This window comes from Neovison vison, chromosome 6, assembly GCF_020171115.1.
Source record: "Neovison vison isolate M4711 chromosome 6, ASM_NN_V1, whole genome shotgun sequence".
In the NCBI taxonomy this organism is placed as follows: Eukaryota; Metazoa; Chordata; class Mammalia; order Carnivora; family Mustelidae; genus Neogale; species Neogale vison.
In genome coordinates, this window is record NC_058096.1 from 169,080,919 (window position 1) to 169,108,393 (window position 27,475).

General features: G+C 40.8%; 1 protein-coding gene and 1 pseudogene across 1 annotated transcript in view; one reads left to right on the plus strand and one right to left on the minus strand.

Annotated features, from left to right (window-relative positions):
* The first annotated feature begins 1,911 nt into the window (after nt 1-1,911).
* C6H3orf20 (chromosome 6 C3orf20 homolog) overlaps nt 1,912-27,475 on the plus strand; it is a 79,167-nt gene continuing 53,603 nt past the window's right edge. The window contains exons 1-6 of the mRNA XM_044255213.1: nt 1,912-2,395; nt 3,132-3,269; nt 9,815-9,934; nt 10,744-10,752; nt 18,319-18,460; nt 19,495-19,782. Coding sequence (XP_044111148.1) covers nt 1,912-2,395; nt 3,132-3,269; nt 9,815-9,934; nt 10,744-10,752; nt 18,319-18,460; nt 19,495-19,782 — 1,181 coding nt within the window. The remainder of the gene's footprint in view (nt 2,396-3,131; nt 3,270-9,814; nt 9,935-10,743; nt 10,753-18,318; nt 18,461-19,494; nt 19,783-27,475) is intronic.
* On the minus strand, nt 24,275-24,965 carry LOC122908423 (annotated as a pseudogene).

Here is a 27,475-nt window from a genome sequence, read left to right on the forward strand (position 1 = left end):
GGTCGCACCAGATCGTGCCTATGAACCTACTCTGCAAATGGGAGTGGTGCACCCTAGGGGTGAACTTAGGGTGGCTCCAGAGGACGCTGTTAAAAGGTGAAAGAATGAGGATTGTCTGACGGGAGAAGAGCACCATGGACATGGTGGGGAGTGGTTGTCAGGAAGGAAGGTAGAATTGACAGTGATAACGCTGTGGTAATAAGGATTGTCAGAAGGCTGGCCAGCAGTCCTTCCTCAGCTCTAAAGGCTGACACTATAAGACCCTCTAGTACATTCCTAGTTTGCCTTTGGGGCCATTTAAGTTAGACAGCAGGGGCAACTGGCCTACACTGCATGGGAATGTCAGCAAAGGTGATTCCCTTAGGTCTGCCTTTCCTTCATGTTCTGGATTCTTTCTTTCCTTCCTTTTTTTTTTTAAGATTTTATTTATTTATTAATGTATTTATTTGAAAGAGCATGCACACGCACATGAGTGAGGGAGGAGGAGAGGCAGAGGGGTAAGCAAACTCTGCTTTGAGAGTGGACCCTGACATAGATAGGGCTTAATCCCAGAACCCTGAGATCGTGACCTGAGTTGAAACCAAGAGTCAGACGCTTAACTGACTGAGCGACCCAGACACCCCTGTGTTCTGGATTCTTGAGCACCTTTTGCAGAGTCTCATGTTCTCACAAAGCCCCTCAGGAACTAAAAGAAATAAATCATTTTTGTGTAATGCAAGACCAAGAAGTGACCTCACATTTTTGTCAGTGTAGTGATATATTACTAAAGAATGTCCTTACAGGGCTCATTTTGATCAGATAAATGAAACTTTCAGATCTGATTATCAAACCCTTGCAGTCTATTTGTGGATTTTCCCAGCCATTTTTGTGCTTATTAAATTGTGCTTCATACTCCCTTTCTTCAACCAGTGGTCTATTTTTTATATATATTAAGAAGACAAGAACAAAACACAGTCTAGGAATATGGCAGGGTAAAAACCACCAGAATACCTAATGGTGTTCAGCTGACTCAGACATGATTATGCTTTCTGCTAACCCACATATGTCTACTTGATGAGCACTGAGAGCCCTCGAGAAGTTCCATTAAAATGGGAAAATATTTTTTATATAGTTCATTGATTTTAAGGTATGTGTTTTTTCCATTTTAACCTCTCTTAAATTGTGATATATCTTATAGTCAATGGCATCTTACATTGATTTTTTTTCTATCTTGTAAGTTGGAGAATCTTACAATCAATTACATCAAACCTTGATGTGATGAAATGTGGCAAATATTAGTCACTGAATTGAGAGAATTTATATTCTCCTCATTCTTTCCCGTCTGCCTTTGGATGTACATGCTGAATAATCGCATGCCCATCCTTGCATTGTCACCAGGAATTACCACATCACCGTCTTCCAGAGAGCCAATAAAACATCTTTTTTGTGTTTGCAGGTTTTAATTCATAGACCACAAGCAGATCTTCCACCCCCAGGTCTCTGACTTTAAATGGTACAGTGGAACCTTTTTCCTTTCCATTCTTGCAGCACCCCAGGGTTTTTCCTAGAGGTACTCAGTTTGTATGACTGTACCTGGAACCATTTCTGGAATCCGGTTATCTCCAAGGCCCTTCCCAAAGTAACCCACTAACGTGGGTTCATCTGATGTTGTCTCTGGGAAGAAAAAGGAGGAGGGACATCCCTTTGCCTTCCTGTGTGAGGAGGAGTCTTATTCTTCCTGGATAGGACCTGCTGGCTCAATGACCTATAAAGGCCATTTCATCACTTCCATTCTGTCTGTCTCCAAGTCTTCACCCTAGGTGAGAGCTGTCCCTTTTGTTTACCTCTCAAGGGGCTCTGACTTTCTATAGCTGCATGTCCATCTGGTCTGAGATGGACAGTATTACCTAGCAGGATGCACACTGTACCAACATGACTGACATCAAGAGCAACCGAGAATTGTACCAGCAGTACACAGCCTCGGCTCCCAGGCTGCTGGCCCGCATCTCCAGACTGCTCATCAGTTGCCGGAACGCAGGCATTTCTGTACCTAAGGGCATCAGGAACATCTTTGAGTTCACTTGGGAAGAACTTACTGCTGACCCCATGTTGCCTACCCCATCCAACATCGTGGGCCTAGAGATCAGCATTGGACCCCCACCGGTGGTGCTCATGGAATTAACCCCCGCACAGGCCCCTGTCCAGAAGAAGCCACCACCACCACCACCACCACCAGTACCACCACAGCAATTGCTGCCCACATCCACTGGGTCAGCAAGGTTCACCCAGTCTCCCACCCGTGGCCATCTAGCACACTCTAGCCAGGAGACCCTGCACAGATTCCAGCGGCAGTCCATCCACCTGCTGACAGAGCTGCTCACCCTGAAGATGAAGGCCATGGTGGAGTCCGTGTCTGGTAAGGCTGGCTCACCAAATTCTTCTCCATTTTTTCTGAGCCCAGAAGGATCTGCCCAGACCAATGTGTGTGTCCACCACAGCCATCCCAGACAGGTATATAAGGATATGCTGGGGCTAGGTGGCAGCCATGGGTCTGCTGTAGGAATCCAACCCCTTCCCACAACCCCCTCAGGAGTCATCCTCCCACCCCTTTCTGTTCTCCAGTTTTCCATCCCATTTCCTCAACATTGCTGAATCCAGACTGGAAGGTAGGCTGTGGAGAACAGTGTGAGGCCAGAGGTACTGAAGAGTGAGTTGTAGAAATGATGCAGTGGTGGAAGAGAGGAAGCACCCAGGAGGAGGGGGTAAATTGAGAGGACTAATTAGTGGTTAGCAAGATCATCCATGGCAAGGGTATAACCCCAAGATCAAGGAGGGGAAATAAAGCCATACCAGTAACTGAGCCTTCTAGCTGTTTCTAGAGGCTTCTAGATGTTATTTTACATACTAATGGCATCAGTACCCTGGTCTGTGGGTAAGGAAGAAAGAAGGGTAAGCAGGGGAAGAGAGCAAAATACCACCTGACAGGTTTAGAGAGGTCAAGACCTTCCATTAGGAAGACCCTTATACTTGCTTACCCTAGGAGTAGATCTTCCATCTACCGTTGTTTCCTTGGCCATTTACAGAGGTCCTTTCCTGGAAGCATTGGCCCCATGTGAGAGGAAAATGAGTTGCTTCAATGATTCTTTTAGTAGGTGCCAATCCCCTGGATATCACAAGGCGCTTTGTGGAGGCCAGCCAGCTCCTCCACCTCAATGCCAAGGAGATGGCTTTTGACTATCTGATCGGCACAATGGGAAGAAGTAGCCGGAGTGTTGGACAGACGGGGAAAGGTAGGTACCCAAGCTTCAGCCATTAGGTGGAAGTTCAAACAGTGCCAATAAGAATGCAAGATAGAAAGGTCAGATCACCATTTTAAACATTTGACATCTCCAGAAGTTGAGGTGCGTTCTCAAACAGAGAGATTCTAGAGCAACAGAGATTCTCAAATGCTGTAATTGAGTATGTAAAGTGGTGCAGTTCCCCTGGAGAGCAGCTTGATGGTATCTGCAAGGCAGGAGATGATCTAGCATCTTATAGCCCAGCAATTTCTCTTCTAAGTTATTCCCTAGAGCTGTGCTTTTCAAACTATCTGTGGTGAAGGACCGATCTGTAAAATTGCCAATCTCATGTGGATTGACCTTTTCAAAAACATGATGTCACAGTAATGTCAGATTACCACCAAGTTTTCTAAATGTTTACTCTTAATTTTTGAGCTCATCTGGTTATGGCCTGGTGTGAATTCACAGCAGTCCACTGGCCACACTTGAGAGTCACATTTGGCACACGTGCAAGTCGTACCAAATGTTTATTGCAGAACTGCTTAGAATGGCAAGGAAAATAAAATTGGAAGCATTCTAAATGTCCCTCGACAGGAGAAATACAAATGATAGTCTGTTTAGACAATGGGACATAGTGAGCAGTAAAAACCAAGCACTTGTACAGTATGGGGACTGTAGACAATAATATTGTAATAACTTTACATGGTGACAAGTGGTGACTACACTTACTGTGATGAACATTTTTAAATATATATATATATATATTTTAAAAGATTTTATTTATTTATTTGACAGAGAGAACTCACAAGTAGATGGAGAGACAGGCAGAGAGAGAGAGAGGGAAGCAGGCTCCCTGCTGAGCAGAGAGCCCGATGTGGGACTCGATCCCAGGACCCTGAGATCATGACCTGAGCCGAAGGCAGCGGCTCAACCCACTGAGCCACCCAGGCGCCCCCAAATAAATACATTTTTAAAGTAATATTTACACCTGATGTGGGGCTCAAACTCATGACCCCAAGATTAAGAGTCACACACACCACCAATTAAGCTGGCAGGGTGCCCCCCTGGAGCATTTTGTAATGTACATAAATATCGATTCACTATATTGTACAGCTGAAACTAATATAATAGTGTATGTGAACTGTATTTCAATTAAAAAGAAAATAATAAAAACCAAAACCAGAACTAAAACACAGAGATCAATATAGTTAAATCTGAACAAATAGTGTTAAGCAAGTAAAGCAAGTTTTAGAAAGATACATTTGGTATAATATTATTTAAATAAAAATTTAAAAATAAGTAACATATTGCATATGAGTACATTATGCAAAATGTAAGTATAAAAGCATGAAGGGGAATGCTAGGCACAAAGTTGGAGGAAGTGTGCTCTGGAGAGGGGTGAAGGGGAACAGGATCTGGAAGACACAGCCATTCAGTCCTGTCTAATGTAGCTCTTAGGTGTGATGTGTGCTGACAGCCCAAGCAGTTGGAGATCTGCATGTAACTTCCGTCTCACCCAAAACTCAACTACTAATAGCCTGCTGTAAGTCTTACTGATAACATCAACATGTTTGATTAACATGAACTTTGTATGTGTGTGTACCATACATTGTTTTCTTAAAGTAAACTAGAGAATAGAGGATGTCATTAAAAAATACCTAAGGAATAGAAAATACATTTACAGTACTTAACCATTTTTATCAGAAAAAAATTTGAATGTAAGTGGACCCACACAGTTCAAACCCATGTTGTTCAAAGGTTCATTTTGAATGCCTAAAAGTCATGCTCACTGTTAGGAGGTTTTGTGGGGAAGCGAAAAACATTTTATCTCATCACCATTCATCCTTACCTGTAAAGTCCATTCCCACCTAGCATCTCTCCCTGTCCACTGGATGTTGTCAGGATTCCCTGGATGGTCAGAGGTTCAACATCCGATAATATACATGTGCAGTACAAATAAATGGCACAGTAAAATTGCCATCCTTGGGGGGAAAATGAGCTTCGTGAGGTCAGTGGAAGTGATGTTGGAAAGCTGGCTCAGCTCCCACGCAGAGCCTCTGATGCTGCCGCAGTGGAGCAGAACTAGTCAAATGCTGGAGACAGGAAGCTTGTCTGGGGCAGTGACCCCATGGAGAAAAGATGATTCGGTTATCAAAGGGTTAAAAATAAAAGCTGATAAAGGCGGGCACCTGGTGGCTCAGTTGGTTAAGGTTAAGGCTTACCTTAACCGTCTGCCTTCAGCTCAGGGCATGATCTCAGGGTTTTGGAATCAAGCCAGAGTGTGGCTCCCTGCTCAGTGGGGAGCCTGCTTCTCCCTCTGCCTCTGCCCCTGCTTGTGCACTCTCTGTCTCTCTTCCAAATGAATAAATAAAATTTTTTATTTTTTAATTTTTATTTATTTATTTTTAAGATTTTATTTATTTATTTGACAAAGAGATCACAAGTAGGCAGAGAGGCAGGCTGGGGGTGGCGGGGGGAAGCAGGCTCCCTGCTGAGCAGAGAGCCCGATGTGGGACTCGATCCCAGGGACCCTGAGATCATGACCTGAGCCGAAGGCAGTGGCTTAACCCACTGAGCCACCCAGATGTCCCAAATAAATACAATTTTTTAAAAAGCTGATAAAGCCTTTGGATATTTTTGCAAAGGCAAATATGGAGGGACTTGCGTTTTATTGCTCTATTGTATTTATTTTTCAGGAAAAGAAACCACCCCACCTCAAAAAAATGACACATTTTTATTGCTTTAAAGAATTAGTGTGTGTTTATAATACCAATAAAATTTTGTTAAATACAAGGTAAAATAAAATTATTTTGACAACATTTTTTTGAGAGAGAGAGCGTATGTGAGCATGGGAGGAGGGGTAGAAGGAGGAAGGAAAGAGAGAATCCCAAGCAGACTCCATGCCTAGCACAGAGCCAGACTCAGGGCTTGATTACGAAATTGATTACTCAGGGCTGTGATTACGAGAATCATGACCTGAGCTGAAATCAGGAGTCGGACACTAAACAGGTGCCTCTATTTTGATAACTTCTGTGTTTTTTGAGCCTCAATCTAAGTATGCTTTTTTCTTTTTCCTTTTATTAAACTTTTTACATTTTTAATTTTAAAGAAGATTTTATTTATTTATTTATTTGAGAGAGAGAGAGAGAACACAAGCAGGGGAAGGAGCAGAGAGAGGGAGAAGCAGACTCCCTGCTAAGCAGGGAGCCCGATTTGGGGCTCAATCCCGGGACTCAGATCATGACCTGAGCCAAAAGAGCCACTTAAGTTTTTAATTTTAATTCCAGTATAGTTAACAACGTGTTATATTAGTTTCAGGTGTACAATATAGTAATTCAGTAATTCTATACATTACTCAGTGTTCATCATGATTCAGTGTACGTTAATCCCCTTCACCTGTTTAATTCCCCCACTTAATCCCCACCTCCCCTTTGGTGACTATCAGTTTGTTCTCTGTATTTAAGAATCTGTTTCTTGGGGTGCCTGGGTGGCTCAGTCATTTAAGCATTTGACTCTTGATTTTGGTTCAGGGTCATGGTATTGAGCCCTGTGTTGGGCTCCATGCTCAGCATGGAGCCTGCTTGGGGTTTTTTCTCTCCCTCTGCCCCTCCCCCTGCTTATGTGCTCCTCTGCACCAGCATCAGAGGCTCTGCGTGGGAGCTGAGCAACTTTCCAACATCACTTCCACTGACCTCATGAAGATCATTTTTCCCCCAAGGATGGCAATTTTACCGTGCCATTTATTTGGACTGCACATGTATGGTTATCAGCATACATGGATTCCTGCACCTTGTGTTCTATATAGAGCTTAGAGATCCATTTCATTTGAGGGGGGATACTGTCTGATGGTCTGTTGCATGGGTAGGAAAGTCCCACCCAGCCCAGCTACCCACCCTCAGACCTGCCCATGATGCCCTCCTACCTGAATATAGTGTTCGCTCACCTTGAAAAGAAAATGGTTGTCACCATTAGCATTCTTCCTCATAAGGTGCTTGAGCATTCTTGCAGGATCACAGACTTTCACCAGTGATTCAGTGGTTTCCTGCATCCCTTGTGGGTTGTGGTTAATCTGGTGCAGGAGAATTTGCAGAGAGCTGAGCTGAATTCTGGAGAGGCTTTGATGATTTTTGCATCCTGCTGCATTAGCAGACTGTTCCACCATACTCCCTAGGAAATCTCTCACTTTTTGGCACGAGTGTTCCAGATACTCCTCTTTAAACAAGCCTAGAGTTTGGGGAAAAAAAAGGCTAACCAATAAAATATAAATGAAGGTGTGATCCATTTCTCTTAGAAAAGCACTGATCCAGGAAGGCCTTAAATTAGCCCTCATGGGGCATTAAAAAGAAGATTCAAACCCTGTTGACTTATTTTACATGACTTCTCTTTTTCTGGACCATCTTATTACATGAGGTAGACCAAAGCTGTAACTGGGTCTGGAGTAGTCGTCCCTTAAATCTATAGCCAGAATATTCCCCTTGCTAAGGTAGCATGTCCTTAGTGGTAATGGTAAGCCTGCATCCTGCCTTTTCTCCTTTCCAGTACATACTAGTCCTGCCATGTCATGAAAGAAAACTCCTCCTTGCTATCTTTACATAAAGCTATTTTTCATTTTTGTTGCCTTTTGTGGTTTTTCCATCTGTCTCTCCCTCTCTCTCTCTCTCTTTCTCTCCAAAAGTATTTTAACAATACTGCCATTTTCCTATTCCTCAGTTTCCTATACTGAGACACAGATGTTTGCCATCATGGTTACATGCTTTTAATACTTGTCATTTTAAGTGGATATAGACTTTAATGTTTATGTTCTGTAATTAACCAAATGCTTATGTTTTCAGGTTTCTTTTTTTTTTTTTTAAAGATTTTATTTATTTATTTGACAGACAGAGATCACAAGTAGGCAGAGAGGCAGGCAGAGAGAGAGATAGAGGGAAGCAGGCTCCCTGCTGAGCAGAGAGCCCGATGCGGGACTCGATCCCAGGACCCTGAGATCATGACCTGAGCCGAAGGCAGCGGCTTAACCCACTGAGCCACCCAGGCGCCTGTTTTCAGGTTTCTTACCATTAGTATAATATACACTGTAATATGCAACTTTGGTTTCTATTGGTTATAAAGACTGATTTTCTAGAAGAGGGATTACTGGAGCAGAAAGTCTCAGTATGTGTACATCTCTTGCTAAATACTGTTTTCTAGATGGATTTTGTCTACACCAGCATGGTTGACCAGTTTTATCCTATCTTTATCAGTGTTAGCTTTTGTTAATTTCTGCTAAAATAGAAAATACTGAAAGTTGGTCCTGATCTCAACTTTTGGATCACTAGCAAAGGTTATTTTTTGCCTGTGTGCATTATCCAGTGTGCAGTCTCTGGTTACAGTCTTTGTCTATTTAGGATGTCATGTTTGCCATTTTCTTTATGAATTTGAATGAACTGTAATAAATTGCTTAACAATTTCATGCCTAACCAGTGAAATGACCATATTTGGGGGAAGAATGAACAAATGATTTGATGAGGTTTTTGTAAGTGTGATCAAGATTTTTTACTAATGGGGTGCCTGGGTGGCTCAGTGGGTTAAGCCTCTGCCTTCGGCTCAGGTCATGAACCCAGGGTCCTGGGATCGAGCCCCGCATCGGGCTCTCTGCTCAGCAGGGAGCCTGCTTCCCTTCCTCTCTCTGCCTGCTTCTGCCTACTTGTGATCTGTCAAATAAATAAATAAAATCTTTTAAAAATTTAAAAAAAAAGATTTTCTACTAGTGATGGGGGTACTAATTATTTTTTAGACCTGAGCTGAGCTCAAGAGTCAGATGCTTAACTGATTGAGCCACTCAGGAGCCTCAGGGTTACTAAATTTTAATTCTCAAGTGGTCAGATATCAAATGATTCTACATGAGACAGTGTGATTCTGCAAGAGACTGATCTGTTGAAGAAGCATCTGATTTCTGTGCCTCGGACAAGGGAATGGCCTGGTGTTACTCTCCACCTAGTGCAGCACTTATGTCTGCATTTACCCTCGCAGTTATCCTGTCACCTTTTGTGGTTGCTGCTCCCTGCTTCCCGCACTGGTGTCATTTCTCTCTTAAGGGATATTGTAGTGGGGCGGGTACTGTAGAAAGGAATCTCAAAGATTTCCCTTAGTTTCTCTGAGCCTCCTCATGCATTAAAGAAGTCTTTTCCTTACAAGATCTGGTTGTTTTGTAACAACCAGGGCACTTTAGAGTACCTACTCTACCACACCACTAGAACAGAAAGTCCATATTACATTTTTGGTTAAAAAAAAATTGATTCATCTCTCCCTCTGATTTCCATGAGAGACTAGACTCCAGGAATCAAACTGAGGGTTTTAGCAGGGAGCGGGGGTGAGGGATGGGTGAGCCTAGTGATGAGTATTAGGGAGGACACGTATTGCATGGAGCAGTGGGTGTTATACGCAAACAATGAATCATGGAACGCTCCATCAAAAACCAATGATGTACTGTATGGTGAGTAACATAATAAAAAATTATAAAATTAAAAAAAATAAAAATTGAAAAGTTGAAGAAAGAATCCCTTTGTGTTCCACTCCAGATTCCTTCATGAACACTCCAGCCATGGGAGTGAACATGCCTTACCAGCTTGTTTATGAGTCCTCCACTGGCTGTCTGAGCTTTTCCCTCTCAACTGGAAGGGAAGTCAAGAAGAAAACAGGTAACATAAGATCCCATCAAGACCTCTTAGCCGATCTTTGGGGGTGGAGCTGGAGAGAGGGATAGAGGATTCCCAGTGTAGGTTGATGAGATGGCTTGATTTAGTTTTCTGATAGGAAGGATTAATGGCTGTCTTGGCTGTTGGCCGAAGCTATTGACAGATTCTGCCTCATGAAATTTGATATATCTAACCCAGTCACTCCGCAATGCAGTCTCATCATTTGACTGTTTACATGCCCTCCATTCCTGGTGGTGTGATTCACATCACATCATTTAAACACATCCCTGATTCACCTGGGACAACATCCCTATCAAACCCACATCTTCCACACCTTCAGTATCCCAAACTCATCTCCTCAGAGAGAGATCTGTGTTGCTCCTGCTCTCACAGTAGGTTGGACAACCAGTATCTGAAGAGAGGCATTTGGATACCAGACCTAACAGAATGTTCCAATTGGGCCAGTTAAGGAAGAAGAGAAAGAGAGAGGGCCCTGCTATTTCCACTGAGGAAGACACAAAACAGAAAGAAAGGCTTAAGAGAAAGAGCAGGTGGCAGATGAGACCAAACAGTATAGCATCTGCAGTATAGCATCATGCAGCCAGAAGCTCAGGGGAGAAAAAAGTTGGAGCTGGAGAGGGCAGGGCAGGGTCTCATGGAACTTCTGGTTATCTCCCCACCACTTTACCCAACCAGCTGTGATAGAAGATGGAGGAATGGGGTAGGCAAGGGAGGCATGTATTTGCAAAGAGGTGGTGGGAGGATCAGCATAAGGTGGGAATGTTCAAAGACTGTCCATTTGATTCCCACAGACACTGGAGGTAAGTCTGGAAGTTGAGAAGTTTGGATATTACTTCTGACCCATCCTCATGGCTGTGTGATTTGCCTTCTGCCAGGCCTCATCTCCATATCAAGCTGATCCTATATCCTTTCAGTTAGTAAACAAATGTTTAGTGAACAATTACTAGTTGTCATTCACTGTTCTAAATCCTGGGGGTACACATGTGGACTCTAAGACAATACCCTCCCAAATGGAGCTGACTTCTTTAGCTTCCTTGCTTGAAGTAGATTCAGCTGTCCTGTTTCCCCAGTTCCTTTACCCCTGCAGTAACCCACAGCATCATTTCTAACATCCTACATTATGTGCTCTTGGTTTTATTATATCCACTCCTGAACTGGCCATAATTAAACACAATCCCTTTGAGAGAAAACAAAGTTATTTTCAAGATACACAGAGATTTCATGGTTTTTCTTTCTAATGACCTTGAGGGTGATGCTTTCTGTTTGTCTCTTTGTCTGTCTGGCTGTTTTCCTCTGCTACCCTACCAAGATGTGATTTGTCATCATGATATTGTATTGTTCTCACTAGATGTGTGTTCACAGTGCTGCATTTCTTATAGGTTCTTGATGTGTTCAGAAATTCATCTGATACATGCATGCTAGAATGGATGGTTAACTTTTCCTAATAGTTTATAAGTAACCATGTGTGTATCTTCCCCAAGAATGTCCCAATTTATGCTTATTTTCCTGACATAACAAGTAGTGATGCCCATTTTCACTATAAAAATTACTTTCCCAGTTTGGACGTATTGTAGAATTATTCTGGCTTTAGACCACTTTGAATTTTGGACCTCTGCTATCTGTTCATGCACATGTGCTATGATACCTTACCAACTGCCCCCTTTGCAGTTCTAGGGCCAGGCACACTTGGAGCAGACAGGCTTCAAGAGTTGAGCCTACTCCCTGAGCTATGTCTGGAAAGTAGCCCAGCATTATGAAGAAGAACTGAGAGAAGTCTATCAACAATGGTTCCTGGCTGGAGCAAGAGGCTGTCATCCTCAAGAACTCAGGGCACCTAGGGCCAAGCCAGACATGAATGGTCAGACTAGAAGATGTTCCAGGAGGTCAGCCAGCTGCTAGCTGGGCCTCTGGTCTTTGGTGGCAGGAGGATTGGAGGAAGAGACCAGAAACCAGTCATGGTGCAGATACCAGAGATGGTATTCAAGCACCAGCCAGAAAACCCAAGGCTTGCTGACAGTGAGATTTCATTCTGAGGTGCTCAGGGCTCAGTGGGAGCCTGAGCAGAGGCTTTGGCTTAGAACCAGTTTTCATTCATGAAGTTGAGCCTGCATATATTAAGGGAGAGCATGTGGCTCCAGTTGGGTGGGCAGCAGAGGCTCAGAAACATGTGGACCTCAGCAGATGTCCCTGGAATTTCAGTCATGGAAGACCACCTCCACGATTTCATGTCACCATATCCTTACACCAACTAATACTTGCCATAAGGGGTTAACTGTGAAAATAAGTGCAATAGGCACAAAACATTGCCACCCACAGATTTGAGCAGGCAGAAGAAAGAATAAGCAAAGTTGAAGATAGAACTGTTGAAATTACTGAATTTGAAGCACAGAAAGAAAATGTTTTTAAAAAATGAATGGAGCCTAAGGTTACCTGTGGGACACCATCAAGGAGAATCCATGTGCATTGTGGGAGTCTCAGAAGAAAAGAGAAAGGGACAGTGAAAATATTTGAGGAAATGTTGGCTGAAAACTTCCCAAACTTGATGAAAGATGTGAATATAAACATCAGAGAAGCTTGACAGACTCCAGGCAACATGAACTCAAAGAGACCTACACCAAGACACATTATAACTTTCGAAAGACTGTGACAGAGAACCTGGAAAACAGCAAGAGAAAAGTAAATCATTACATCCAGGGAATTCTCAACAACATTATCAGCAGATTTCTCATCAGAAACTTTGGAAGCCGCAAGGCATGTGGCCTCTGGGCATGTATATTCAGAGTGTTAAAAGGGGGAAAAAAAACCCCCAAACCCGTCAGCCAAGAATCCTATGTTCAGCAAAACTGTCCTTCAAAAGTGAGGGAACTATTAAAACTTTCCCAGATTGTTAAAACCCAAGGGAGTTCATGATTGCCAGACCTACCCTTCAAGAAGTGCTCAAGGGAGTCCCACAAGGTGAAATGAAATGACACTAGACAGTACCTTGAAGTTGTATGGAGAAATAAAGATCTCAATAAAAGTAAAGATATGGGCAATTATAAAAGCTAGTATTATTGTAACTGGTTTGTAACTATACTTTTTGTTTTTTACATGATTTAAGAGACATACGTTTAAATAAAAATTATTAGTGTAAAAGTATTACTGTAACTCTGGTTGGTAAGTACAAATCTTATTTACTATGTAATTTAAAAGACATACAATTAAGAGCATTGTTATTTTGTGTTTTGGTGCACATAGTATGTAAAGCTGTGATCTTGTGATGGCTGAAAGGGTTGAGGATGAATCTGTAAAGGAGGAGAGGTTTTTTGTGTTACTGAAGTTAAGCTAGCAAAAATTCAAATTAGAGTTTTAGAACTTTAGGATGTTAAATGTAAGTCCCCATGGTATCCCCAATGTAACCACAAAGAAAATAGCCATAGAATATACCAAAAAGCAAATGAGAAAGGAATTTAAACCTTTTATGACAATCAATATAAAGGGAACAGTATTGAAAGATATGAGGGACAAAAGCCATAAGGCATATAGTAAAAACTACAATAACAGAAGTCCTTCATCAGCAATTACTTTAAGTTGAATGGATTAAACTATCCAATCAAAAGGCAGAGATTGGCAGAATGGATAAGAACACATGATCCAACAATATGCTGTCTATAAGAGAGTCACTTGAGATCCAAAGACTCAAACAGGTTGAAGGTGAAAGAATGGGAAAAAATCTGAAAGTAATGATGTTCTGTATGTTGGCTAACTGAATTAAAATTTCTCAAAAAGGAAAAAAGAAAGGATAGAAAAATATATTCTATGCAAAGAGTAACCAAAGAGAGCAAGGATAGCAATACCGGTATCAGACAAAAAACTTTAAATCGAAAATGTTTACAGGAAACAAAGGACACACTGTGTTAATAAAAGTTTCAATATAACAAAGAGATAATATAAATGTTTGTGCACCTAATGACAGACCATAATACTATCTGAAGCAAAAACTGACAGATTAAAGACAGTTCTACAATAATGTTTGGAAATTTTAATATCCTTCTCACAATAATGGAAAAACAACCAGGCAGAAGATAAATAAGGAAATAAAGGACTTAAATAGCACAATAAATCAATTAGAAAACAACAAAAACAATACACATTCTTCTCAAGTGCACATGGGCCATTTTTCGGAAGAGGCCATATGTTAGGCCACAGATTGTCTCAATCGATTAAAAAAGATAGATAAAACACAAGTATCTTTTCTGACCAGAGTAGGATGAAGTTAGAAAGCAATAATGGAAAAAAAAATTAGAAAAAAAATCACAATATTGTGGAAAGTAAGTAATACATTCTTTAAATATTTTATTTATTTTTAGAGAAAGAGAGAGCAGGGAAAAGGAGGTGGGAGAGGGAAATTCAGGATGACTTGCACTGAGAGCAGAGCCTGACACGGGGCTCAATTTCATGACCCTGAGATCATGACCTGAGCCAAAATCAAGAGTCAGATGCTTAACCAACTGAGCCATCCAGGTGCCCTGTAAATAACATTCTTTTTTTTTTTTTTCCAATTTTGTAAATAACATTCTTAAACAACAAACACATTAAAGAAGAAACAAGAGCAGTTAGAAAATATTTAGAGATGAATGAAAATGAGAACATCATAAACCAAAACTTACAGGATGCAGCAGAAGTAGTACTAAGGGGGAGAATTTATAGTCACAAATGATTACATTTAAAGACAAGAAAGATATCATATTAAAAAACCTAAATTTACAACTTAAGGAACTAGAAAAAGAAAAATTAAAACCAAAGCTAGAAAAGGAAAGAATAAAGATTAGAACAGAGAGAAATGAGAGAGTTAAAAAGCCACTGAAATCAAAAGTTGATTCTTTGAAAAGATCAACATGATTGATAAACTTTTAGCTAGATCAACTAAGGAAAAAAGAGATAAGACTCACATTACTAAAATGAATTGAAAGTGGGCACTCTACCGCTGATTCTACCAAAAAAAAAAAAAAAAAAGGATTATGATAGCATACAATGAACAATTCTACACCAACAAATTGGATAACTTGCATGAAATGGACAGATTTCTAGAAACACAAAACCTACACAAACTGAATCAGGAAGAAGTAGAAAATTTTGATAGACCTATAGATACTAAAGAGATTAAATCAATAATCAAAAATCTCCAACAAAGGGGCACCTGGATGGCTCAGTCAGTTGAGCATCTGATTCTTGGTTTCAGCTCAGGTCATGATCTCAGGGTCCTGTGGTTGAGCCCCACATCGAGCTCCCTACTCGGCCAGGAGTTTGCTTGTCTCCCTCCCTCTCTGCGGCTCCCCCCAACTCACACTGTCTCTAAGGTAAATAAATAAATCTTTAAAAAAAAAAGACTCCCAACAAAGAAAAGTCCTAGATTTGACAGCTTTAGTGGCAAATTCTACCAAAGATTTTAAGAATTACAATCATTCTCAAACTTTTCCAAAAAAAGAAGAGGGAACACTTCCAAACTCATTCTGTGAAGCCAGCATCAGACAGAGGCATCACAACAAAAGAAAACCACAGACAATATCCTTTATGAACATTGAATCAAAAATATTCAACAAAACACTAACAACAGAGTTCAACAGCACATTAGGAATTATACACCATGACACCAAGCAGGATTTATTCTTGGAATGCAAGGGTGGTTCAACACACAAAACTCAGTCACAGAATGAAGGGGAAAAAAACCACATGATCATCTCAATTGATGCAGAAAAATCATTTGACAATTCAACACCCTTTCATGATTAAAAAAAAGTGAAGTAAATATGAGAGCTTGTTTGGAGGTTCTAGCAGGGGAGCGCAGCTACTCGTATACCCTTGACCGAAGAACGGTCCTCTCCTCTATCGGGGAAGGTCGTCCTCTTCGAGCGCGCAGCTTCGGGAGGGACGCACATGGAGCGGTGAGGGAGGAAGGGAAACCCGCCTAGCCAGCCAGATCAGCTGAATCAACCCTGGCGATCAATGGGGTGACAGATGTCGCAGCCAGATCACCCTCACATCCCAAAAAAAGTGAAGTAAATAGAAGTAAATTACCTTCACATGGTAAAAGTCATATATGAAAAACATAAAGACATAAATATCATACTTCATAGTGGAAGACTGAAAGCTTTTAAGATCAGAAACAAGGCAAAGATACCCACTTTCACCCCTTTCTATTCAATACCAAACTGGAAGTCCTAGCCAAAGCAAGATTGACAAGAAAAAGGAATAAAAGACATTCAAATTAGAAAGGAAGAATTTAAATTATCTGTTTGCAGATAATATGATCTTTCATACAGAAAACCATGAAGATTCCACACAATAAAACCTGTTAGAATAAATGAATTCATCAAAGTAGCAGGATATAACACACAAATCCATTCATTTCCATATGCAAACAATGAACACTCTGAAAAGGAAATTACAAAACAATTCCAATAGCAGAAAAAAGAGCAAAATATTTAGGAATTAACTTAACCAAGGAAATGAAAGACTTGTACAATGAAAACTACAAAGCATTGCTGGGAGTAATTAAAGAAGAAACAAATAAATGGAAACATATGCTATGTTTATGAATTGGAAGAGTTAAAATTGTTAAAATGTTAATACTATCCAGAATGATCTACAGATTCAAAGCAATCCCTATCAAAATCCCAATGATTTTTTTATAGAAATAGGAAAATTCATCTTAAAATATGTATAGAATCTCAAGGGACCCCTGAAGAACCAAAACAATCTTAAAAAAAACAAGAAAAAATTGGAGGACTCACATTTCCTGATTTCATTACTTACTACAAAGATACAGTAATCAAAATGGCATGGTATTGATGTAAAGACAGATGTATATACCAATAAAATAGAAGAGAGACTCCAGGAATAAATCTTTGTATATATGGTCAGTTTTGACAAGGATGCTAAGACCATTTAATGGGGTATCCAGTCTTTTCAACAAATAGCACTGAGAAAACTGGATTTCCACTAGAAAATGAATGAAGTTGGATCTTTACCCAATACCATATCTGAAAATTAACTCAAAATGGAACAAGGTACTAAATACAAGACCTACAACAATAAAATTCTTAGAAGAAAATATAGGCAAAATTTCATGACACTGGGCTTGGCAATGATTTCTTGGATATGGTACAGCAACAACAACAGAAAATAGACAAATTGTGGAGGGCACATATTGCATGGAGCACTGGGTGTGGTGCATAAACAATGAATTCTGGAACACTGAAAAGAAATTTAAAAAATAAAATTTAAAAACAGACAAATTGGACTTTGTGAAAATGTTAAATTTTGTACATCGAAAGACACTATCCATAGAGTAAAAAGGCAGAATGGGAGAAAATATTTATAAATCATATATCTGATAATTATAATTCAGACTAAATCGACAATGGGTATACAACAGTGTAAATGTATTTAATACCACGGGGCTGTCCACAGTAAGAATGGTAAGGATGGTAAATTTTTGTGAAGTGTATTTAACCACAATATATATATAAAGAAAATAATTTCAGTCCAAGTCTCAGTTGATATACACTACCCTTCATTGAAGGTCTGAGGTTAGCCAACATCAGAAAAGTGTTACAGTTGATTGAGATGGAGTTGAGACATTCTGCCTTTTTGTTTGTTTGTTTGTTTGTTTGTTTGTTTTTTGAGAGAGAGAGAGAGAGAGAGAGAGTGTGTGTGTGTGTGTGTGTGTGTAGGGGGGTAGGGGATAGGCAGAGGGAAAGGAGCAGACTTCCCACCGAGCGTAGAGTCTGATGCAGGGCTCCACAAGGGATTCCATTTAGGACTCCACATGGGGCTCAATCCCAAAATCCTGAGATCGTGACCTCAGCAAAAAGCAAGAGTCAGATGCTTAACCGACTGTACCACCCAGGTGCCTTGGGAGAGAATCTCAAGCAAGCTCTACACACAGCTGGAGCTTGATGGAGGGCTTGATCTTACAACCCTGAGATCATGACCTGAGCCAAAATCAAGAGTCAGATACAACCAACTGACTGAGCCACCCAGTTGCCCCTGAGATCTTCTGTCTTTAATCAGAAGTGTCAGAAGAGAATCACTTCCTGCCCCCATGGCAGTCATGCGCACAGGCCGTCCTGGGGAAACATGGCTGGGCTCATCACTCTGCACACATTTGTTCCTTATGCTAATTGACTTGCAGAGCAACGTCTCTCTGTTACAAGTGACCTGCCAGGGATTCCTGTCCCTGGAAACCATGAATGATGCCCCCAGTTACTTTGACCATCCGAAGATACTGCTCTCCTGCTCTCCCTGCTGCCACATCCCCATCTGAGCATGATGTCTTAAGAAACCACTCCCTAAAACCCCCTCTCTAACCTCTTACTCTCCAGTAACAGGTAAATCAAAAAACTTAGAAGACATAACTGTGTCGCCCTTTCCACGAGGAGCTGGAATGTCTGCCTCTGTCAGCGTGGAGTTCAGCGATCCCTGCCCTGAGGTCCGGGAAAAGCTGCAGGAGATGTGTCGCCATATGTGAGCACCTCAGTGGTTGGGGGCAGATGTGAGAGTTGGGTATGACCACCAGCTACCTGTTTGTGCATGAAGGGGAATTCACAGAAGAGCCTGAGCAGTGCCAGGAAGCGCTAGCTACCCAGTGCCCCCAACGACAGTGTCAGGGGTCACGGCTGTCCCTCACATACTCTCCCATTCCCAGTCTCTCCCCCCACACAGTCCTTTTCAGTCCTTACTACAACCTGATGAGGAAGAGGAGGTATGTCCATTTTGCAGATGAGGAAACTGAGGCAGCCCAAGCAGATGGGTAGGTAAGCCATTGCCAGAGGTCCCACAGTTTGGTGGACCTGACACCAGGGCATTGATCTTTGCCTCTTCACAATTTGCAGGGCTCCTTACACTTTTAAGGCTTTGTGCCCTGAACATTTATTTCTTAACATAATTTGTCAGATGTTTTCCTATAACAATAGCAGCAGCAAAAATCCTTTCAGAGGAAAAAAAAAAAGCATTGACATGGGTGATTAATGATATCTATGATTCTGGGTCCCACGAGTCTTAGCAAGTTAGTCTATATTTCTCCAAAGACTCAGACCATTGGTCATAAAGGATTTAAAACCTAGCCCCATTTAAGGCAGACGTCTTGGGCTCCCCTGGGCCATTAATGCAGCTACAGAACACGGGAGGAGGGAAACCACCCAGCTTGCCCCTTATTGTGATATTCTGGAAGGAAGCTCTTTTATAACCTCAGGAGTGGGGAGTGTGCAGCACCTCCAGCTCCCCTACCAGGTCCCCCTTCTGTACTCGGTCCCACTCCGTGGGTCCTTACCCTATTGCTGAAGGTAGAAGTTAGGCAGAGACTAGTTTCAGAGGACAGTTTCCCAGTTCTACCTAAAACTCCTGCTTTTAAGGATAGGGGGGAATGGGGCAGGCTGAGGTGCTCTGGGGACAGGGAAATGGGATGGGAATCTTGGGAACTGGGCAGGGGCTATAGAGAGAGTGTCCCTGGTGAGTAAGAGCCAAGTGGCTAGAAGATATGTTGGTCTCCTTCCCTGCAGAGAAGCGGAAAGGGCCTCGTGGAAAGGGAGGACTTTCTCCTGCCCCCTGATCTTTCGCAACTACAGGGCAAAGGTGCCCCCTCATCTAATGTCAGCCCCGAAAGGGGATGCTCAGACCCCGAGCTCCCACCACCCTCACCCTTCAGGTGCTCAGACCTCCGCTTCCACCCTTCACCAGCCTCCCGCCTACCACCACCCTCACTTTGTCCGGCATTCTCAAGAGTGGAAGGTATCCAAGAAGATCATCAAGTTCCATTACGCCTTCTATGATGGGTCCTCCTTTGTGTAGTATCCTTTTATTTGCTGCTGCCCCTTCTCCCCAGCAACTCAGCCCCAGAAAAGCTCCGGGTTTGAATAAGCCTGAGCGTTTACTTTGGCTTTTCAACTGACCGGAAAAGCCTGGTGATATGTTCTTTAGGATATTAGGCATTTTTTGTTCAGGTCAGAGAGGGCTCCCTTTGGAGAATGTCTGGGTGGGAAGCAATGCATCAAGAAGCAGCCTTGGACCCCTGTGTTCCTTGCAGGGGTCCTGTTGCCCACTCCCCAACAGACAGTGGGGCTGGACCGGATGCCCAGCCCATTTGGCAACAAGGCTCTGAGGCTGATTCTAGGTTTTACAGTCTGAGTTGGATGAGACATCAAAAAGAGGAGCCACTAAGCCAGACATCCCTGTCCCTTCCTTGTAGGAATGGATGGTGTCACTCACTTCAGTGTTACAAAAGGAGTTTGGTGGGAGAGCCAGGCCTTGATTTCACCTCTTCACCTCTATTTAGGTCTGTCCTCCTGGCGTAATTGTTAGGCCTCCCAGGATTCTTTCGTGGAGCAGAGAGCAGGGGATGGGAGGAAGGAAGATGGCCTTGTTTAATAATAAAACCACAGGGTACTCAGTGTCCCATACCTTTGGAAGAGAGGGAGCTCTCTGAACTGTCAAATAGGCTGCCAAGCCAAGCCTGCCCGCCAGTAGCCCCCCCACCGCCGCCCCCCGCCCTCACTTCATTTGGCCTCTTTTCCAGCTGAACTGGGAATTCAGAATTTAAGTGCCTTGTCAAAGGCATCCTATTGTTTCTCTGACCGTAAATGAATCCATTCATCACACTCCTCTTGGCCCTGCTTCCAGGGAGGCCTGTGATATTGAACACAGCAAACTCCTTCTAGGGTAACTGCTGCTTACTGGGAGTCATGGGCTCTCCCTTCCCCCTTTCCTGATTCTTCATTGCCTTGAATAGGATCATCTCCCTGAGCTCGAGAAACTGTGTGAATTCTGTTGCTATCAGCAGAACCACAGTGGGTGACCTAGAGCGCAGCCCTCCTTCTCTTCCCTCTGTCCCAGAATCCCGAGGTCCCCTCAGGTGGGACCACCCCAAACCTGTAGGCCCTGCTACTGTCATGCTTGACCCATATGCCACCAGTGACCACATCCTGTCCTCCAATGCATTTCATCTTTGAAAGTCCCAAGAGGCTGGATTCTAGGCCCAGTTCTTCTTGGTGTCCCTGCCAGGTCACTTCATCTCTCTGGGCTTCACTTGCCTTCACTATAAGCAGAAGAAGTCGGACCCAATGATCTTGGAGAAATTCTGTGTTACTGTGTTCCAGTGGCCAAAGCACGCATGTACCTGTTACATCCCTTGTAAGCAGAGAAAAATGTTTGGAAGACATTTTCTGGACTCAGCAGTTAATTCCGGTCTCATGGAGATTGCTGGCCAAAGCTCTCAAGTAGAAATGGTTTGTCTACCCCTGAGGTGCCAGAAAGCTGCCAGCCCCAATTGGTTTGTTCTTTGTCCACATCAGACCCCAGAACCATCCCAGTATTCATTTCATTTGGGTGTGATTCCCTCCATTGTCAGCATCTCCCGGATATCTTCCCACAACTACTGATTCTCCCATCAAGCTTCCCGTAAAGCCTTTTTTCCTATGCACGGACTCATCATACTTAAAACAAACTTTATTCACTGTGCTCAGCACTGTTTCCTTAGAAATACTCTGAGGTACTTATTTTTTTTTAATATGAAAACATGTACATTGCATAAAATTTCTCATTTTAATCAGCTTGAAGTGTGTAATTGAAGCGCATGAACTATACTCATAATGCTGAGCAGCCATCTCCACAACCTAGTTCCAGGGCTTTTTCATCACCCTGAAAGCAAACCCCATGTTTGTTAAGCAGACGCTCCCCATTTCCCCTCCCCTACAGTTCCTGGCAAACAGTAACATGCTTTTTGCTTCTTTGCATTTACCTGTTCCAGATCATGCAGCATGTGGCCTTTTGTATCTGGCTTCTTTCCCTCACCATTATGTCTTCAAGGTTCATCCACATTTTACTATACAACAGTGCCTCCTTTTTAAAATTGGGGTATATCCAATTGAGTGGCCGTCAATGCATTGACAGTGATGCTTCCATCACTTGTCTCAAGTTCCACAAACTTTTCATCACCCCAAAAGAAAACCCTATGCCCATTCAGCCATGACTTTCTGTTTTCCCCTACCCTAGACCTAGCAACCACCAATATGTTTTTGTCTCTTTTGATTTGCCTCTTCTGTACATCTTATAAATCCTACCATATGTGACCTTTTGTGTCTGGCTCCTTTCACTGAGCATAATGTTTTCAAGGGTCACACATTATGGCACAACTCACAACTTCCTTTTTGTGGCTGAATAATATTCTATTATATGGATGTTCCACTTTCTTCTAATCCATTCGTTTGTTTATGGACATTAGGTTTTCCCCACCATTGGGCTACTGTGAACACCTGTTTTTTTTTTTTTAAGATTTTATTTATTTATTTGACAGAGAGAAATCACAAGTAGACGGAGAGGCAGGCAGAGAGAGAGAGAGGGAAGCAGGCTCCCTGCTGAGCAGAGAGTCTGATGCGGGACTCGATCCCAGAACCCTGAGATCATGACCGGAGCCGAAGGCAGTGGCCCAACCCACTGAGCCACCCAGGCGTCCCTGAACACCTGTTTTTAATTCTTTTGGGTCTATACATGGGAGTGGAATTACTGGGTCATATAGTTCTATGTTTAACTTATTTAAGGCCCTCCAAAATGTTTTCTCCGGTGGCTCTGTGCCACTGTGTTATATTCCTGCCTACAATCTGTAAGAGTTCCAGGTTCTCCACATTCTTGACTATACTTGATATTTTCCAATTTTTAAATTCCAGCCACTCTAGTGGATGTAAAGTAATATCTCATTGTGGCTTTGATTACTAATGATAACTAATGCTTTCAAGCATCTTCATGTGCCTTCTTGGCATATCTTCTTTGTAGAAATGTATATTCAAGTCCTTCACACATTTTTTTATTGTCCATTACTTATTGAGTTCCAAGGGTTGTTTATATATTATAGATACTAGATCCTTATCTGATAAATGATTTGCAACTTTTTTCCTATCCTGTGGGGTGTTTTTTCATTCTCTTGATGGTATGAAGTACTCTTTCATTCTCTTGAAGTATGGAAGTTTTAAATTTTTATGAAGTCCAATTTTTTTTTCTTTTTTTTTTGGTTCCTTCTGCTTTGGGTTTCATATCCAAGAAACTATCCTTATGCCTGTATTGTCTTCTAAGAGTTTAATGGTTTACAGGCCTTACATTTAGGTCTTTGATCCATTTTCAGTTGATTTTTACATATGGTGTGAGATCAGGATCCAACTTCATCCTTTCTCAAGTGATATCCAGTTGTCCCATCTCTATTTCTTGAGGAGTCTATTCTTTTGCCATTGAATGGTCTTGGCACCCTTGTTGAAGATCAGTTAATCGTTGATACATGAGTTTATTTTTGGACTCTCAGTTCTAGTCCATTGATCTGTATGTCAGTGCCACAGTGTTTTGATTATTGTAGCTTTGTTGTGAAGTGTTGAAATTAGGAAGTTTGACTCACCTTTTTCTTTTTTTCAAGATGATTTTGGTTATTTGGGGTCCTGTGCAAGTCCATATGATTTTAAAAATCAAATTTCCTGTTTTTGTAAGAACAGATGAAATTTCTATATGGATTGTATTGAATCTATAGGTCACTGTGGGGCATTTTGCCATGAACAATATTAAGACTGCCAATCCTTGAATACTAACAACAAATTATGTGAAATGCTCTATGAACAACTGCAAGAATAAAAAGTGATGAACCAGAGGAAATAATGTCATTTACACTAGCATCCAAAAGCATAAAATACTTTGGAATAAATTTAACCAAGGAGGTGTCAGACTTCTACATCAAAAACTACAAAATACTGTTGAAATATATTAAAGAAGAATGAGATAAATGGAAAGACATCCCATGTTCATGAGGGACAACTGATTTCTGTGTGTTGATTTTGTATCCTGCAACTTCCTTTGTGTGTTTCTAGGATTTATTTTTTACAAATGGACTAGATCACTTGTAGATATACAATTGTTCATATACATCTCTTATGATGTATTATTTTTAAAATTTCTGTAAAGTCAGTAGTCAAGTCTCCACTTTATGATTTTAGGAATTTGAATTTTCCTTTTTCTCTAACTCAGTCTAGTTAAAGGTTTCTCAATTTTTTTGATCTTTTCAAAGAATCAACTTTTGGTTTTGTTTGTTCTTCCCAGTGTTGTTCTTTTCTCTGTTCTATTTTTCTCTTTTCTAATCTTTATTATTTCCTCCCTTTGGCTAGTTTTAACTTCAGTTTTCTCTTCTTTTTTTAGTTCCTAAGGTGAAAATTATGGTTATTGATTTGAGATCTTCTCTTTTAATGTGGATATTTATAGCTATAAATTTCTTCCTGAGCTGCTTTCACATCATCCCATAATGCTGTTGACATATTACTCCTTTATTAAAAATTATAAATGAGAAATTATTTCAATACACAAAGACCAAACTACAACAGATTATTCCATAGGTTCAAGATTTTGAGACATTTTGGAAAGAGTTTTTTCTAAAGTATATACTTTCCATGGCATGGCAACATCATTCTTCTTTTAAATAGTTACTGGACAGGCATCATTTTCACATCACCTATATCAAAAATTTGTATATAATTCACAAGTTGTAACTGAATCTACAAATTCTACCAAAACTACATTTTTGCAAAGATTCTCTGGGCACCTAATTGCAAGAATGAGTTTGATAATTTTTCAGTGAGATGACCTTTGTTATCAAAAACTGCTGGATTTGCAAATACTTTGTCAAACACATCATGAAAACTGGTAGCTCCTAAAGCCCCATATATGGAAACTGATTTTGAATCTGAAATAATGATGCAGTAAAATTTATCCTTGTCCTTCCTTATAAAGTTCAAAAGTTCCACCATCCCTAGAATGAAAGATAATGATGTCCCTGCTCTTTTCACTTCATCTTCTCTTATACCGGCAACTTCCAAATGCTTAAAAGATTCTGCCCTAAACCCTTTTTCATAAGAATTTTGTAGAAGATTTTTCTCTGGAGTGCACTGTACAATCCAGGTGTCATATTGTCATCTATGATTGTATTGTCAAAACAAAAAATGAGCAGTTTTCATGGTTCCAAAAGCAAATTTGGGTTACCAGCATATTGTGTTTCTGTGGGGATGATTCTCTGAGCACTCAGAATGAAACCAACATAGTATTTCCAAGACAATTCGTTTAACTTCAGAATAGAGCTTATGTTGAACAGTCATGATAATCTTCAGCTTTAAATGTCAGCCAGCTTCTACGTACATTATTCCTACTCTGTATGCAGAGAACAAAGTCTTCTGGTTAGGAGCAAAGAAATGGAGATTTCCTAACTCCAGCATTATTACAGTGGAACACCTGATAGTAAATCTCCCAGGTCTGCCCTGAATGTAGGTGTGAGCACCTGGTTGGGGGGTCATCCCCTGTGAAGAGCACATTGGATGAGGATGGGAGCACAAGACTGGGCCAGATTCCCAGGGCTCCTCAGTGTCCCAGCCAAAATGTCAACAGCTGTCCTGGCTTCTGTGGCTGCTCCCTCAGACTCTGCCCTCTGACCTCATTCCCATGCCTTATTCCATAAGTTTTGATATATTGTATTTTTGTTTTCACACTTTCAGCTGTTTTCTAATTTCCCTTGTGATTACTTCTCTATCCATTTGTTTAAAGGTGTATTATTTAATTTGCACCTGAGAATTTTCTAAATTTCCTTCTGCCATTGATTTCTAATTTCATTCTGTTGTCAGAGAAGGTACTTTCTATGATTCCAATCTTTTCAAATTTATTGAGATTTGTTTTGTGGCCTAACATGTTGTCTCTACCAGAGAATGGTCCTGTGGACTCAAAAAGAATGTGTATTCTCTATTGTTGGGTGGAGTGTTCTGTTAGGTCTAGTTGGTTTATAGCAGTGTTCAAATTCTTTATTTTCTTTATTGATCTTCTGTGTAATTGTTCTATCCATGATTAAAAGTAAGGTAGTGAAGTTTTCCAACTTCTATTGTAGAACTATTTCTTTTTTTAACCCTGTAAGATTTTGCTTCATATTTTGGGGGGCTCTGCTGTTAGGTGTGTATATGTCTATAATTGTATCTTCTTGAGGTATTGACCTTTTTCTCAATGTGCAGTTTTCTTCTTTGTTTCTTATAAAAATTTTTAAAGTCTTTTGTCTCTGATATACTTATAACCACCACTGCTGTCTTTTGGTTACTAGTTGGATGGAATATCTATTTTCCATCTGGCTTTCAACCTAGTTGTGTCTTTGGATCTAAAATAAGCTTCTTATAGACTGCATATATATATTTAAACATATATATGTATATATATTTAAATGGATTTTAAACATAATCCATTCTGTCAGTCTGCCTTTTTGTTGGAGAATTTAATCCATTTTTATTTAATGTAATTGCTGATTTGGAAGGGCTTGATTCTGTCATTTTACTATTCATTTTCTATATGTGATATCTTTTTGTTGTTGTTGTTCTTGTGTTCCTATACTATTACCTTCTTCTCTGTGTTGAACTGATTTAGTATGCCATTTTTATTCTCTCTCATTTTCTTTAGTCCATATCTTTTGGGTTTGGTTTTTTTTTTTTTTTTTGGTGTTTATTCTGGTATAATGGATTGAATAGTGTCTCCAAAATGTATGTTCATCTGGAGCTTCAGAATGTGATCATATTTGGAAGTAGGGTCTTTGCAGATATGATTAATTAAGATTAAGTCATATTGGCTTAGGGTGGAGCCAAATCCAATCAAGAGAAAACAGACACACAAAGAGGAAAGAAAGAGATGGGCCTTGTCAACACCTTGTTTTCAGACTTCAAACATCCAGAACTGTGAGAGAATAAATTTCTCTTGTGCAGGTTATCAAGTTTGTGGTCTGGATATTATGGAAATCTGAAGAAACTAATACCTTTGATTATTACAGCTGACAACAAACTAGTTCATACTAATACCAATTTAGGCTTAATAGTACACAAAACTCTGCTGTTAAACAGCTCACCCTTCCTCCTTTATGTTGTTATCATAAATTACATCTTTATATATGAATGTGTGCCATTAACATAGATATACAATTAGTGTTTTGTATCTTTGTCTTTCAACTTAGCTGGGGTAAAAAGAGAAATTATAAACCAAAAATACAATAATACAGGGGCGCCTGGGTGGCTCTGTGGGTTAAAGCCTCTGCCTTCGGCTCAGGTCATGATCCCAGGGTTCTGGGATCGAGCCCCGCATCAGGCTCTCTGCTCCACAGGGAACCTGCTTCCTCCTCTCTCTCTCTCTGCCTGCCTCTCTGCCTACTTGTGATCTCTGTCTGTCAAATAAATAAATTAAATATTTAAAAAAAATACAATAATACTGGTTTTATATTTACTTTTATAGTTACCTTTACTGGTATTATTTTTACTTGTATTGCTTTTAATTATTATCTAATATCCTTTCATGTCAGCCTAGCATTTCCTATAGGGCAGATCTACCTATGGTGAACCGCCTCAACTTATGTTTATCTAGAAAGTCTTAATTTCTTCATTTTGTAGGATAGTTTTGCTCAATATAGAATTCTTGGTTGATAGTTTTTTTTTTTTTTTTTTTTGGCTC